Source organism: Tasmannia lanceolata, unplaced genomic scaffold, assembly GCF_043159265.1.
Source record: "Tasmannia lanceolata isolate RefF3 unplaced genomic scaffold, GAP_Taslan_0.1 ptg000013l, whole genome shotgun sequence".
Lineage (NCBI taxonomy): Eukaryota > Viridiplantae > Streptophyta > Magnoliopsida > Canellales > Winteraceae > Tasmannia > Tasmannia lanceolata.
In genome coordinates, this window is record NW_027518690.1 from 15,060,845 (window position 1) to 15,077,637 (window position 16,793).

The window sequence follows — 16,793 nt, forward strand, 5'->3', positions numbered from 1 at the left end:
CATTCATTTGAAAGGCCCTTACGTGGATAGGGTGCCTACAAAAAATCAGGTCCATAGGATTATCCTAACCCTTCCATTTGTGGAGGGAAAAAATGGGTAGATTTGTGGAGAAACTATGTATGTCCATTTTCCCTCTACTTTTGAATGGGTTATGGACTTGATTTTCGGTACACACCCTATCCATGTAAGGGCCTTTCAAATGAATGCTTTGGATCACCCAAAAAATGTGGGCCCATAGGAGTTTTTGATGCTCGAGCTCAGATAAGCTATCCGAGCTCTTTTTTTCTTGGTAGGACTATTTCCCTACGGATGCGTGCAATCACCGGAAACCACGCACATCGGGTAAGCAAGGGGGGATTCGAACGCTCGTCACTGGGGAGCAAACCCATGACTTTACGCCAAAGAGCCACACCTTCGAGCTTGAGCTCAGAAACACTTTACTCTTATTATTATTATTATTAGTATTATTTTGCCAACCGAACCTAGCCCGACTCAACCCGGTCTGATTTGGAAAAATTGGGGTTAGACGGGTTGGGTTTGCATTGTGATATTTAGAGGGGGGTTGCTTTAAGGGTTGACCCTCTTGACCCAAGGCTCAGTTGGGCTAGGGTTGGCCCCAACCCTATCCAAACTGGCCGGAGCACTGGCCGGAGCCCCTGGTTTACCCATTGAATGGGGACTATCCTCACTGTGGTTTTTAATTTTGCCCGAAACCGAAATATTTTGATTTCCATTGTGGCTGAAACTTAAACCGAAACTGAAATTTAAAACCTTGTTCTTCACTTCAGACATGTGGTTCTTGGCTGATGATCCATCTCTCTTAGGCCCCTTTGATGGTGGTTTCATATTAATGTAAGGTGTTGGGCACTCAAAACCACTAGATTCCAGTGATCTCAAGGCCACAATCATTGACTTTTTCCCCCACAGTATGGTTATTTTCGCACTACTGTTGTAGGAATTCTGTCCTGGTGCTATTAAAGTTACACCCATTGTCCTCTTAGTTTCAATAATACACTCCACTCCTTAGGCCCAGTTCGGTTCATATTGTGACAACCGATTGTGGGCCCCAAACCGATTATTGGACTCATTCTGAGTCCAATAATCGTTAATCGGTTTGGGGCCGTTGTCCCAATCTAAAACGAACAGGGTCTTCATTTATAATTTTCTAATCGGGATTTGCTAGGGACCATTGCAGAAGGCATCTCTCGGACTGGCTGTTGCATGAGAGAGCAGCTGCCTCAGATGAATTAAATGAATAAGCCAAAATCTGAGCCTATGAGGGTGCTCTCTCATGCAACAGCCGGGCTGAGAAATGCCTTCTGCGGTGGTCCTGGCAAATCACTTTCTAATCAGCTCAGTAATATTACAATTTTCAAGATGCTCTCAACAACTAATAAGAGCTGTGGTTAATAAAGCATGGAATGTTGCTGTCTAAAGTATAAAGAAGGAAGTGCAGATATCATTTCCCCCAAAAATGTTTGATTTTACTAGCAAATTTAAATAATTTGAAATTTTTGTTTCCAAGTATTTAAAAAAATATATATTTTCAATATATCCCTAACTCTAGTTATGGTAACAATTTTTTTTGGCAAAATTACATTTACACCCCCTCTAGTTTCTGACACATCCACTTCAACCCCTACTGTTTAAAACGTGAGAAAGACGTCCCCTGTAGTTTCGTTGGGTTTTTTTAACTGGACGGTGCAAACGACGCGCGTGAAATGACCCATTTGCCCTCTATTTTAACTCGACTGAAAAGGAAAAAAACAACTGGTTGGGTTTTTTATCTTTGGGTTTTTACTCGACTGAGCTAGGGTTTTCATCGTGTGGAAGACGAACGACGATTTTCCGTCATCTTCAACCTTGGAACCATCGATTCGAGGGTTTCTAAAACATTTGTCTTCTCCAAACGTTTCAGGTTTGGAAGATTTTTGTCTTTTAATGTCATGTTGTTAGTATATTGTAGAAAATGATTGGTAGGTGTTAAAATAGTTTACAAACCCTTTTGTCTCTAAATATTTTATGAAGTTTTAAAGGCTTGATTCCAAAGTTCCCACTGAAAACAAAGTTTCTGTGATTCTTTAATGGAAAATTGTCGGGTTAGGTGTTCTTTCGATGTAAACTGTAATATTAGTTAGGGTTTATGAGTATTTTATTGGTTTTTGTGGAATGTTGATTTTTTTTGTGGAGAAACCCTATGTTGTGGTCCCAATTTGTGAGAAAAAAGATGTCATTTTGCCCCTTTTTTAGGGCTTTTTGTGTTATCTGTCTTGCATATGGTGTTACAGTGGTCCCACTTAGATTGTTGTGGTATCTGTGTTGCATATGTGTTCACATTAAGCATGTTGGGTTCCCCCATTGGAGATTCAGTCTTTTTTGGTTTGAAAGTAGCGTGCATATGTTGTGGTCCCCCCGGAGAATCAATGTATTTTGGATTGAAAATAGGGGTCTACCACTGCAGAGGTGCAAATGTTGTGGTCCCCCCACTGGAAATTCTATGATTTATGCTTTGAAAGTAGGGTCTCCCTCTGCGCAATGAGTGAATGTTGTCGCCCCCCCTTTGCAAAGTCAATGTTTTTTGCTTTCTAATTAGGGGTCTAGCAGTGCAATTGGGTATATATTGTGCTCTCCCACTGTAAGGGAGTGTATGTTGTGCTCCCCATTTGCAAAGTCAATGCTTTTGCTTTAAAATTAGTGTTGTCCCCATGCAAATTAGTATATGTAGTGGTCCCCTACTGGAAATGATTATATGTTGATTTGAAATGATTATATGATGCTTTGAAATGGTCCCCTTCTATCACTGTTGAGTCAAATGTAATGCGTATATGTTGTCCCTTTCAGTGTATTTTAACTTTGTTCTTTACCTTTATATGGCAGTGATGGCCCCTGGGTTTCTCACTTTTGAGGTGCATCATGGTGGGAAATTTGACAGTAAAAAGAGGGGTATAAAGGGGGAACTGTGAAGCACATCGATGACATCGACCCAGATTTGTTATCATTGTTTGAAATGCAAGACATGGTGGGAGAGATAGTTGGTGTTCCTATCCATTTGTTTATGTACCATAGGGTCCTAGGGAGAGGTAAGTATTGTGGCTTCGAAGGATTGATTCCGATAGAGATGTCCTAGAAATGATAGACCTTCATAAAAGGAAGTCTACAATTCAGATATATCTTGATACTCCCCCATCGCCAGCAGGTGAAGTTGATGTCTTGGGAGGGACATCACAAGGACATGTCCTGGGAGGTGATGGAGGTTTGCAACTTTGCATGGGCAAGTTGTGGCCCCCATGCTAACAAGTGGTAGCACCCCCATTCCAACAGGTGGTAGTGAGAGGCATGGTGAAGCTGTCAATGATGAAGAGCACACCCCCATTCCATCAGATAGTAGTGATGAATATGGTGAGGATTTTGAAGACTCTGATTCAGAGGATGAAAATTTTGTTGCCTCTAGGAGGTCAAATTACAGTGAGAGTAGTTGTGGACTAGGTAGTGAGTCTGATTATGTCAATGAATCTGCTGATTTTTTTGGAGAAGGTGAATTTGTGGGAGATGATGTACATGAAAAGGAAGATGGATGGGGCATGTGCAGAGGAGGTTATACTTGATGATCCTCTGAGGTCAAATGCACGTGAAGATGAGGAAGATGAGTATTACCTTAGAAGTTCAATATCTTCTTCAGATGAAGGAGAACCATGATAGAGTTCAATGAGCATGTGGACATGGGGAAGCCATTGTTGGCTGTGGGGATGATTTTCAGCTCCCACAAAGTGTTTAGAGCTGCATTGAAAGAGTATACAATTCAGCATGGGTTTGACTACATGTATGTCAAGAATGAGCCTTCCAGAGTTACTGCAGAATGCAAGAGCAAGTGGTTGGAGAATACATGCATCTCATATGCAATAGGGAGAAGGATTTCAAATAAAAACTTTCAATTCCATTTATAAGTGCCCTAGATCATATAACAATCACCATGTTTCTTCTACTTGGTTGTCGTCAAAATATCTTGAGAATATCAGGGATGATCCCAAATGGAATGTTCATGCAATACAGAAGAGTATTAAGAGAGATTTCAAGGTTGATGTACCTAAGTCAAAGATTTATAGGGCCAAGAGGAAGGCTTTAGAATGCATTGAGGGAGGGTATGTTGAGCAATATGCTAGAATTTGGGACTACTGTGATCTTGTGAGGGTTAAAAACCCAGGTAGTTGTTTGAAGTTGAAGGTCGAGAGGCCTACTTTGGATGTGTTGCCAACTTTTCAGAGGCTATATATCAGTCTCCATGCTAAGAGGTCACGATTCTTGGCCGGTTGTAGGCCTTTTATAGGCTTGGATGGCTGCCATTTAAAAGGTCCATGGGGAGGCAAAATTCTAAGTGCAGTTGGGAAGGATGCAAATAATCAGATGTTCCCAATAGCCTATGCAATAGTGGAGGCTGAATTGAAAGACTCATGGACTTGGTTTCTGACAACACTCCTCAATGACATTGGTCTAATTAAGACTCATGGTTGGACCTTCATTTCTGACAGACAGAAGGTATACATCATTTACTTACAATTTCAAGTGTTTATATGGTAATGTAGTTGTCTTTTAATTCTAGAATTCTATAATTGTACCTATCACCTTGTCATTGCAGGGATTGGCTGAAACTTTTGAAGATATCTTGCCAAATGCAGACCACAGGTTTTGTATCAGGCACATGTATAACAACTTTAAGGCGGAGTTCAAGGGTAAGATTTTGAAGGATACTATGTGGGCAGCAGCATATGTTAGCACTCCGATTGAATTTCAGAGGCACATGACAGAGATGGAGAAGCTTGATAAGCAAGCTCATGCATATCTTAAGAAAATTAATCCTACACTGTGGTCAAGATCAGCATTTAACCCTAGGCAAAAATGCAATCTTCTAGTGAACAACCTGTCGGAGACATTCAATGCCTTTATTCTACCTGCTAGGGACAAGCCCATTCTAACGATGTTGGAAACTATAAGAAGGCTTCTTATGGGGAGATTCCAGAAGCAGAGATAGGATATGGAGAGTTATGGGGGGTCTATCTGCCCCAAAATACAAGAGAAGTTGGAGAAGGCAAAGGTTGCAGCTTGTGATTGCCATGTCGAATGGTTTGGTGGGGATGAGTATGAGGTCCAAAGGTATGGGAAGCAATATGTTGTTAACTTAGGGCAAAAGACTTGTGGATTTACGAGTTGGGACTTGAGTGGTATCCCATGCATGCATGCTGTTGCAGCCATCTTCTACCAGCATGAGACTGTAGAGAAATATGTCTACCCCTGCTACCATAAAGATGCCTTCCAGAGGAGTTACAAAGAACTGATTCACCCCATGCCTAGTATGGAGCAGTGGCCATCTTTAGACATGGACCCGGTCCTCCCACCTCCAATAAGAAGGCCCCCAGGAAGGCCAAAGAAGCTGAGGAGGAGGGATGCAGATGAACCCAGAAGACCTACAAATCCATTCAAGTTAGTAAGAAAGCATGGGTTGAGATGGTATATGCTATGGTAATTGAACATGGTAATTCAACCTGGTAATTCAAAATGGTAGTTCAACATGGTAATTCAACCAGCTCATTCAACCTGATAATTGAACATGGTAATTCACAGTGGTTATTGAAGATGCTGGCAATTGATGTTGATTGCATTCAATCATTATTAATGTTGATTGAATGCCTTTCATGGTTGGTAAGTCAACATGGTAAATGGACCTAGTAATTCAGACCAACCATTAAGAAGTATTCAGACCTCCCAATTAAGAAGTAAAAACTGAAATAAGACCAAGCATCATGATAAGAAATAGATTGAAATCCACTTTCATTTCTTCAACACATTTCCTACATAAATAGAGTTAGATTAGAAGTATTTCAAAACATCATTTCAATACAGACAAATCCATGGGTACTACATTTTCTTTTCACTCACAATCCCATTCCAATAAACTACACCCAAGCACTTTAAAACTCGATGACGAGTTTTTTTGAACAAGGGGAGTATGATGCAGACGGAAATCACCAAGAGTAGTTTGGTTTGCTGGCGTGAAAAAGTTTCTTACTTTTTAAATTGTATTTTCGTCATTTTATTTGAGGTATTTTTTTAGGGCATCAAATCTTATTCTTTTGGCATGATTTGGTGTTTTTAGAAAGGTTTTTTGATTACCTATCTAAAGAGCCCAAGATTACGCGATTTGGCCTTGATTTGGCTAAGTTACAGGCAGTTTTAGGATATGGTAAGTATCTATTACGGGATTACTATTTTCGGTAAGTTTTAGTCAAGTTTTATGTTTTATTTATGTTATTTTAGATGGACAGCTACGATTAGTGGCTTAAGCCTTAAGTTAGATTTTATGGTTTCTTTTATTATAAATAGATGTTATGGATGTAATGTAAGGGATTTTGATTATTGAATGAAATTTGCCTTTAGGCTTTTGAGTTCTTTTGAGAACTTTTGGTTGCTTGGATTAGCACTTGCAGGAGTATTTTCTAGTTTCACTTTGAGAAACTCGACTTCGACGGGATCAAAGTAAATCACATCCCCTTCAACGGTGATCGAAGTATCCTACTCCCTACGACGGTGTTCGAAGTGCCCCTTTTTCATTTATTTTATCAATCTAGCATCCGCTGCTACTCCACAAAGAGCGTCTAGATTTTTGGACTGCATCACAATGGGTGATGGTATTCTGCCTTTTCACCTTTCTAAGCTCTTTTACTATATCTTCTGCTCCCATTCCTGAGCTTTCATGGCCTTGAGTCTCATCTTTCACGCTAACTTCTACATTGTCTGAAGATGTTGGCTCCTTTGTTACAGTTGAATTTTCAGTTTGCTCGGTAGTATCTTCTTTCAGTGACTCCAACTGTTATAAAGTAGATCAGTTTTGGGAGAGAACTATTTAGTTTTCTTTCATAGAAAAGCTAATGGTTGAGATGCTTGTTTTTTGTATAATAGAACATGACATCTAGCTATAACTGAAGATTCTAAAATGGGATGTGTGTAAAAAATACCTATTTATATGCTTTTTCGGTTTCAAGAGCAGTGGAATGTCTCAAATGAAAGATGCAAGGATGGTACTAGACCAGAACACTGGCCAAAATTAACAGCCAATGTCATAAATAGAGACCCATGATTGGGTATTTCAAGACAAGAGAACTGAAAGCCGCTAGCAATGGACACGGGAACTATTGTTTTGTACCTACCTACCTTATGATAATAATCACTACAGAAATGCACCTGAGGTTATCAACAAAAAGGAACCTGAAGCAAGACTGTTATAACAATTTTAGAGCTCCGACAAAATCAAGATAAAATCACCCCTGGAAGAGAATGAGAGTTCACAATTGTTTAAAAAGTTACGCTTCTCACCTGTGATACTTGGATCATTAAAGAGCCTGGAGTATCTAATTATCAGATAAACCATTCAAAAAAAAAAAATCTAAGTAACAGATAAGGGTACTTCTAATTTGTATCCTATTTAACCTTTTTTTCTTGTGATGATTTAGATAAAGTTGATAGAACTCTTATTAGATCCTTCCGTTTTTTAATAGGATGCCACACACCCAATCCTTCTGCCCTTTTAAAAAAGAAAAAAAATCGAGTTGTGTATTTAGTCTCGTATATACTTCGTTCCTACTCAAACAATGCTTTCATTAGCGATGAACAGATAACTAAGCCAACCTTACCAGTTAGGCTGCACCTGAGTTGACTTTAAGGTTGACACCAATATCTTTATTAAAAAACAAAATTTAAAACTACTCATGGAATGTATAATATAGTACCTATTTTTCTTCTTGGTAGGTAATATTATAGCACTATTACTTATGCTTGATTAATTTAATTCAATATTGCTCGTTGGCTTTGTTAAAGTTTTTTCATCATTTTCTATTATTTGACAGATTAAATTTTGAAATTGGCAGTGACAAAGATTTTGGCTTTGTTTAAGTTTTTCATCATTTTCTTTTATTTGACAGATTAAATTTTGAAATTGACGTTGACAAAGATTTTGCTAACTTGATATTATATACGTATCCTTGTATCCTAGTTTTAAAGACTCTTCTCTGTAGGAAACCAAAGCATATTGGATCAATACCATATCCATATCCTAAGATTTTGTGGTATAGAGATCGGCAAATCGTGAGACAGATAGATTGGTTCACCTTGTAGTGGGTAACAAGGGCTGGAGTTTTTTGACGCTATATCCTTATAATTTTGTTCTTCTTCTGTTTCTCTTGTAGGGGACCACCTCGGTCCTTCTATTTTTTCTGATAAATTATTGCCATTTAGAAAAAAGGGGTTTGGAGGATCACTGTACTCGATGTATCCGCATGCTTGTACATCATGGCATATAAGTGATATGTCTTCCTAGACATAGCTAGACTATATAGTTAACAACCATCATTTGGTCTTGGTGCTATAGGACAACTCCCCAATTATCAGGTAAGGGAAATATCATACAAAATAGAGGTGGTGCAGATTTTTTTAACTTCAATTATTGACGGTGAAGATCTTCCAAGAAAATGAAATGCCCCATTATTTAGCTTGATTTGAAATAGAGGATCAAAGTAGTTTTCAGGATGTAAAGTCCTGCATACCACAAACTTAAATAAAGATGCGCAACTTGAAAGAAATCTAACTACTATATATAAAGGCAAAATGATGGGTTAAGTTCTTCCACCCTTTGCCGTTATTTCCGCTTGTGTCCCACTGCCATTGTCCAATTGTATCCCACATGTAAGGGCATTTGTGTCATTTGCCGTTATTTGGGCTTGTATCCCACCTTTTGATCCACACGTCCGCATTACTCTTTTACCAATAATCCCTTTGCTGATATCTAACATATGTCTCTATAAGAAATTATTTGAGGGTAAAATTGTAATCTACAAACGAAAAGTACCGACACGGGTACCTGTCTATGACAATTACGATAAAAAACTACCAAGAAGAAGTAAAGACATATGACAATGACGAAAGAACTACTTTATATTACTCATGCAGGACACTTGCAAAATATTGATGGATTCCGGGCACCTGAAGAGGAACAACAATTATGGAAACCCCTATCGATTGGAGGGCTAGGATCAGCCTATATCGATTGGAGGGCTAGGATCAACCTATGGAAATGGTTTTACGGGCACAACCGATTGATGTTGTGTTCCATCCATGGACGGTTTAGATCAACCTATAACCCTCTATAGATTGGAGGGTTCGGATCAACCTGTGAAAATTACTTTTGGGGCTCAACTTATGTAGGAAGTGGCCCATCCAAAAGAAATTTATTTCTTTTTGTCTTGGATTTACACGTCAGCATTACTCTTTTACCATGAACCCCTTTGCTGATATCTAACATCTATCTCTATGAGAAATTATTTCAGGGAAAAATCGTAATCTACGTACGCAAAGTACCGACACAGGGTACGGGCCATACCGTACATTTTAATAGAGTGAGGAGTGCGATCATCAAACTACGGTGAGTAGTGCCATTATAAAATATGGTAGTGGGAACATTAGCACTATACATAATTTCAAACAGTCGTTGTTACTTGGATGGTCCCACATAGGTCAGGTTCAACCCAAATTTGAGTTGGGTCGGGGTAAGCTTTTTTGCAAATCGGGTTGGGTTGGGTTGGGTTGGGAAAAATCAACCCCAATTGGAAATCGGGTTGGGTCGGGTTGGGCTGTCGGGCGACCCGACCCGACCCGAAACCCGAATTTGGGCTCCATCTGAAGAAGTTCTGTATATGTGTGTTTTTCTTTTTCAACATTGAAATAGTCTCCGCAGTCCACAATGGACGGTTTGGATAATCCTATGGTGCGGGCCATACCGTACTTGAATAAAGTGAGGAGTGTGATCATCAAAATATAGTAGTGAGGATAATATTTCCCTTTGTTAATTGTTAGTCCCTGTTTGGTTTGGATTTTGAGAACCGATTGTGAGTTAAAAACTGATTATTGGTGACTCACTATTGGTTCTCAAAACAACCTGGCTTGAGTTGAGGTGGTCAACAATTGGTACCATATCAAATCGGATCAGCCCGACCCAACCCAACCCAACCCGAATTGGGTCGGGTTGACACGCAAGTTGTACCCCTAACGATGACGAAATAACTACTTTTCCTTATTCACTATGTGCGGGTCAAATTACAGAAATATTGATATTACGAATGCAGGACACCTGTAAAAATATTGACGAATTCTAGGCACCTTAAGAGGAACAACAATCATGGAAACCTCTATAGATTGGAGGGCTAGAATCAGCCTATGGAAATGATTTTACGAGCACAAGCAATTGATGTTGTGTTCCATCACATGGACGGTTTAGATCAACCTATGATGTGGTCTGTACAATTTTAAATGGATAGCATGTGCATCGCACGTGCATTTTTACTAGTCTTACAAACCCATAAGAGTCTTGTCTTGCATTGGCTACAGAAAACTTTGTCGGAGGAGCATACCACACTTGAGGTCATAATCATGAATTATGAATTGCCTCACCCTTACCTATCAGTACAAGTAAAACAATGGATGAAACAGGACTATTTGTCTACCACCAAGCTTAGCACCCTTCTGAAATTATAAGAACAGCATCTCCATAAAACCAGATTTTTGTCAACCAAGTACAGTAGTCCACATATGAAGACATCAGTACAATATGGGTATGGATTGTACTATACCTAAACAATGAAGTGCCAAATATGGGTAATATACAATACAAGGAATTTAAACTACAATTGCCCTTTAATCTCCGAGATATGAGTTGTTTTGGATTTTGAGAAGTGATCGTCAGTCCAAAACTGATTACTGGACTCAAATTTACGTTTAGGCCCTGTTCGTTTGAGATTGTGTCAACCGATTGTGAGCCTCAAACCTATTATCGGCTCAAATTTATATGTAATTTTGAGTTCAATAATAGCATTTTGGACTCACAATCGGTTGGCATAATCTTAAACAAACAGGGCCTTAATTTTGAGTCCAATAATCAGTTTTGGACTCCTAATTACCTCTTAAAATCCGAAACAGAGCCTAAAAGATGATAATCAATCTCCAAACGATTATGGGATCGTTCGTATGTCTTTAGGAGCCTCTTTGGATGCCTCCTTGATTGCAAATAAGATAAATTATTTTGATTTCATCTTATTTACAGAAAGGAAATTAACTGCCTGTTTGGAAGCCACTAACTATACATCATTTCTAAAACTACTATAACCATTCCAATTCAAAAAAAAAAAAAACCTATTATAACCATTATTTACAGATAATTACAATTAAATTCAAAACCATTTGCAGCTAAGATTATATGCAAATATTGTTCTAGAGGCATCCAAAGAAACCCTAAATGGAATTGAAATCTTAAACAAACATAAAGTTGATTTAAAAAAAAAACCTAAATCTTGATTAACTACAAAAAGGCAATCTCAGTTGGGGGGGAGATTGTCGGAGTTTCCACGTGAAAGCATTATAAGGGAATGGGAACCCTCCCAGTTGGGGTTCAACGCAAAATAAAAAATGATAACTCCAACGATGGAAACATCCTCGGAAAAGATCTCGGTAACCCCGATAAGCCTTCGAGTACAGAAAAAATTCCCCGGGGGAAGATCTCGTAGCTCCCACGTTGCACCCGCGTGGATGGGCAAGATTGTCCATGTTGCTTCCACGTGGGGGATTGTTGGGGGTTCCACGTGAAAACAAAGATCCCACAAAAAGTGAGTGTAAGCCCAAGGGTTCCCATGGGTTAAAACATTCACCTTACCTTATTGTTTTGATGCTAGCAAACTAAATTGATTAGCATTTATGGACTGATGTGTTGCTTTGAGGTGTTGTGTTATATAAAGGAATTTCATGTCATAATCGCCATTGCACAACTCATCTCAACACATGGCTTGTGGATCCGCACACATGATGATCAAGAGTTTGCACTCACAGTGAAGACATCACCATTTGGAGGATGTTCAAAGTTAAGAAGCTCAAGTTCAAGATCCCAAAAGTTCCCTATCAAGTGTCAAGAAGAAGCTTGGAGTTGAACATGCTATGGTGAGACCTCATGTACCTTTCAACTTACATTGAAGATTGGATGAGAAGTCATAAGAGCCAAATCAGTTGAAGAAGTTCACTCACAAGCTGAAAAAGTCCAAGAAAGTGCAAAGGAGCTGATACATTCCAGGAAGACTCAATGGTATTCATTTTTAGAATGTATTTAGTCCTCTTGATTTTATGTAGAATGCACTTTCAATAGGTTTTCAAATGGTTTTCATACTTAACTTTTTATATCTTTGAAAACCATACACACACCCAAAAATCTGTTTGAAAACCTTGGACTTAAGCCCAAAAACCATGGCACAAAGCCCCTGAGTTTTTAAAGTTAAAATAGAATTTTATACAGGGCCGGTCTACCGAGGTGTCCCGGGCGACCGCAACAAGCTTGCTGGAAATCCAGCACTTGCATAAAAATAGCGGGCCGGTCGACCGGGAGTTAGTCGGGCGACCGCGGATATGTTTCTGTTTCAACAGAAACAAATCCGTCATGGTTTGGGCGGGCGACCGGGATAGTGTTTTTGAGCCGAAATTTAATTCAAATAGATTGCCCTAGTCGGGCGACCGTCATAGGCCGGTCGACCGTGCCGACCTGAAAAAAGAGCCGTTGGGGCTTACGCAGGTTGACTTTTTCATCCTAGTTTTTTACGGTTTTACCCCCAAATGGTCATATTTCTTAAACGGCTATATACACTATCAAAACCTTTCTAACTAAGGTTTTGAATATTTTGAAAAGATCAAATCCCATCTGTTTTATCTTTAACCTTCAAATCAAAAGCAAATACCTCTTTGAGCTTGTATTTCCATATTCTATCAAGAGGCACTCTATAGGGCTTTTATTTGCTTATTTCTTTTGAGTGATTGTGAGCTTAAAATGTTGTATCAAGCCTATTAAGAGGCTAAGAGAGTTTTTATTTTTATTTTCTTTGTTCTTCATGGAGGGTCTATTCTTCGGCCCGTTAAGAATTGAGAAGACATTGTGAGGGTTTCCGATTCGGCCCGTTAACAAAGGTGAAGCATGTAAGAGGGTGTGTCCCCTCGTAAGGCTTCTTGCAGAAAGGGTTGTCCCCTTTGGAGGTTGGAGAAAGTGGTTGTAAAAGCTTGGAGATTAGGCTTGAAATCTCACCGTTAATGGAGTATCCAAGGGGCTAAACTTGGAAGAGTGGAGTAGGTCTTGTTGATAAACCGAACCACTATAAATCTTGGTGTGCCTCTTCTTCTCTATCTCTCTCCTTCTCTTGCACGTGTGGTGATTGGTAAACTCTAACCCTAACTTATATTTATGCTTTTGATTGAACAAGGGTTAGTAAATGTACTTGATTGAAATATATAAACCCTAGTTGCATTATAATGTCTATTTGAACATGGTTAATAAATGGGCATAATTAGAATGTCCAAACCCTAGCTTTCATTAATATATCTATTTGAACAAGGGTTAGATTATTTAGTGCTTAATTAGTGGATTAACTTTTAATCTTCCCTTAATTAAGCCTAAAATTTCTAATTGATCAATTCACCCCTCCTCTTGGGTTGTCACACTTGCATTTCATTTGGTATGAAAGCTTAGGCTCTTAAAGAGATTTTTAAACTTAAAAATCTACAAGAGAAAAGATCTGTGACAATCAAAATGGATATTGAGAAAGGCCGATCCACCCTAATTCCTTCATTCTTTGATGGAACGAATTATGGAGCTTGGAAAGCACAAATGCAAGCCTATCTCAAGTCCATAGATCATGACATTTTGGATGTCATTAAAGAAAATGTACTGAAGGTGATTTAAAATTATTTTCCTTGAACTCAAAGGCAATGATTTTATTATATTGTGGATTAACTCCAAACATTTTTGACAATATTTCAAACTGCGTCAATGCAAAAGATATTTGGACTACATTAGAAAACACTTTTGAGAAAAATGTTTGTCTATTTTCAAATGATAAAATTTCTAGACAAAAAGAGACTTTAGAAAAATCTTTTGCAAAAAAAAATTCTTTCAAACTTTCAATTTTCAATTTGAAAATTCAAATTGAAAATTTGAAATTGAAAATTGAAAATAAATAAAAGTTTGAAAAGAAACGAGAAATTAAGTCAATTGAGCATATTTTTTTATAAATAAAAATATTGACTTATTTCAAAGATGCAATGCCTTTAAGAAAGAAGTTAAAAGCCTTGAAAACGAAAACATCGAACTTGTTGAAAAATATAAACATGTTTGTGTGGTACCCGGATCCCGCGAGAGGGGTGGGACGCGAATCGCCGCGCCTCTCTCTTGGTCTCTCGTACCCACGCGATTGGCGTGTGCCTTTTAGTATTGAATTTAATTCGTCTTTCCTATGAACTTGGGATCACTAAGGCAATCCGGATTCCACACGAAAGAGACTGACAGAGTCGCCACCTAGATGTGGGATCTAGGACCCGAAATTAATCAGAAATCTAGACTCGCTACCTGGTTACGAGAATGGAAGGTATGGGGAGTTATCCGCCACATGCACCATTCCTGCCCGATAATCGGTCTTCGATTCCAAAAGCTAACTCTTTTAAATTTATTTTAAATGGCTCATTCAACTCTATGTTAATGTGCGAACTAAGTGACATGCATCCTATGATCTAATTCCAATGTGAATCCTAGATGTGTATCTTGATTTATTAATTTGTCTAGATTCATTCTAAGTGAAAGTTCTCCTAGAATTCTAATTTCATGGAAAGCCCTAAATGATTTGATTAAGCATTTACGAGAAAATTAATATCCAAAACACCACAATTTGTTGTGGTGCCGACTCGCGGGTGGTATGCCGTCAGACATCCAAGCTGCCTACGTACCCAAGCCTCACTGGGATCAGAGTCGACGTAGTTCGGTGCACCTAAGCTAAGCTACATATGCCTAACTCAACTAAGACACCGACCTAGACGGGATTGACTGTTTCAACAGTTTTAAGAGAAGTTATTTAATTCAAGTTGAGGATTTTATTATCTTAGGATTTCATCTAAGATGCTATATGATTCTTATCTGAATGCAAGTTGTCCCTTAGACTAATGCAGGTTTGCCTACATCCTAGTTTACTAGGCTTGTCCTAGGGAAAGATCGGGTGACTAGTGTAACTAGACCTATGGTACGATTGCTATACATAGCAAACGTCCGTGATGAGGCTGGACTCCTAACTCTAGGACTCCCTAAAACTTAGGACACGACACAACACCAGTGTTCCTAGATTGGGCTCTAATGGTTCTTACGACGGAAACAGTGATCCAACGGTTCCGAAGGACACAAGACAAATCGATTTAAATTCTTGAGGTTAATGAATTTCAGATTTCAAGGATTTTCAGTTTATGGACACTTGAGGATTACCAATGGCTCTAGGGTTTACCAATTTCGGCCCAGAATAGCATCCAAGGAAGAGAATCGTGCGCTATTTCCTTGCGCAATTTAATACTTAGGTTATAACATCTTATTGCCTGGCATGTCTCAGGATTTCCGTGGACAATAACCTCGGAGCCAACAACATGCTATAGCTTAAGTATTCAAATTGTCAAAGATCGGTTGCAATTGGGATACGATTATGGATGCACTAGCCATTTTTCCAGGGAATTCTAATGATCCTAAGATTTCTGTTTCAATGGATTAAAGAGTTAAGATGTGACAGAATTTAAGATCCTTTAGAGATTTTAAGATGATTTTCAATTAATTTCAATTTTTTAATGGATTTTACCAATTTTTAACCATATGAGTGATTTTACAAGTGAAACTGTTACAAACGAATTCGAAATAATTTGAAATTTTGTTAGCAACAAGATGTGATAGAATGTAGCTTACTGGAATATTTTTACAGATTTTTACATTAAACTCATATCTAATTTTGATTTAATAATTAATTGACCAGATTGCAAAATAACACAGAAACTACTAGCAATAGAAATCTAAATTCATGGAAATTTCTAAAGAAATAATATATGAATAAAAATAGCATGCTGTGAGAATTTCATGAATTTTGGAAACCATTTACTATCAATTTCGGATTTTTTAATTTTCAGACCAGATTATGAATTAAGACTACATCCCATATGCAAACAGATCCAAAACACTTGAATATTTTACAGTAACAAGGAATATGGAATATAAGGCTACTATAAAAATTTTAAGAATTTTAATGGTGATCTGGTGTCAGTAACAATTCTCACAAAATCTGATAATTTTCAAAGAAAAATAAAATAATATACCAAACAAAATCCAACAATTCTCAAAAATTCATGGTAGAATGTGTCGGTATCATATTATTTTTCCACGAAATTTCATTAAGTTTGGAATCTGTTTAGTATATAATTTATTTTTCTTCGTCAAAAAAATATTTTTTGAAGAGTTTTCTATTTTTTAAAACACGATATTCGGAAAAATTCGGAAAAATTCGGAAAAATTTCGAGAACAGTGTACCTACCTGTGGTGAAGATTTCTGCCCAATCCAAGAGTCAAAAAAATCTGAAAAATCCTGTCGTCGCCGATCCGCTCTGCCGTCTTGCGCTTTCTCTGGAGTGATTGGAAGAGATAATGGAAGAAGAATATCTTTTAGAGTGATATGGATGGGAAGGAGAGGGAGTGATTGGAAGAGAATATTAGAGGGAGGGATTGAGGGAGTGATTGGAAGAGATAATGGATGAATAATCTTAGAGGGAGGGATTGAGGGAGTGATTGGAAGAGATAATGGAAGAAGAATATTAGAGGGAGGGATTGAGGAAGTGATTGGAAGAGATCATGGATCAATAATCTTAGAGGGAGG

At 38.2% G+C, this 16,793-nt stretch overlaps 2 protein-coding genes across 2 annotated transcripts; both read left to right on the plus strand.

Annotated features, from left to right (window-relative positions):
• Positions 1–3,692: 3,692 nt before the first annotated feature.
• Positions 3,693–5,026, plus strand: LOC143891003 (uncharacterized). The gene is made up of 3 exons (XM_077395664.1): positions 3,693–3,871; positions 4,017–4,533; positions 4,634–5,026. The coding sequence occupies exons 1-3, from the start codon at positions 3,693–3,695 to the stop codon at positions 5,024–5,026; spliced, it is 1,089 nt and encodes a 362-aa protein (XP_077251779.1).
• Positions 5,027–5,029: 3 nt separating this feature from the next.
• On the plus strand, positions 5,030–5,518 carry LOC143891004 (uncharacterized). Its single transcript, XM_077395665.1, has one exon. The coding sequence runs from the start codon at positions 5,030–5,032 to the stop codon at positions 5,516–5,518; it is 489 nt and encodes a 162-aa protein (XP_077251780.1).
• The last annotated feature ends 11,275 nt before the right edge of the window (positions 5,519–16,793 follow it).

What these genes read in the sequence shown, in the direction of transcription:
- LOC143891003 (XM_077395664.1), top strand. Translation starts at nt 3,693, where the DNA reads ATGATAGAGTTCAATGAGCATGTGGACATGGGGAAGCCATTGTTGGCT. An exon ending in GCAGAATGCAAGAGCAAGTG is followed by an intron (nt 3,872 to 4,016) that starts GTTGGAGAATAC and finishes TGAGAATATCAG; the next exon opens with GGATGATCCCAAATGGAATG. An exon ending in TCATTTCTGACAGACAGAAG is followed by an intron (nt 4,534 to 4,633) that starts GTATACATCATT and finishes TTGTCATTGCAG; the next exon opens with GGATTGGCTGAAACTTTTGA.
- LOC143891004 (XM_077395665.1), top strand. Translation starts at nt 5,030, where the DNA reads ATGGAGAGTTATGGGGGGTCTATCTGCCCCAAAATACAAGAGAAGTTG.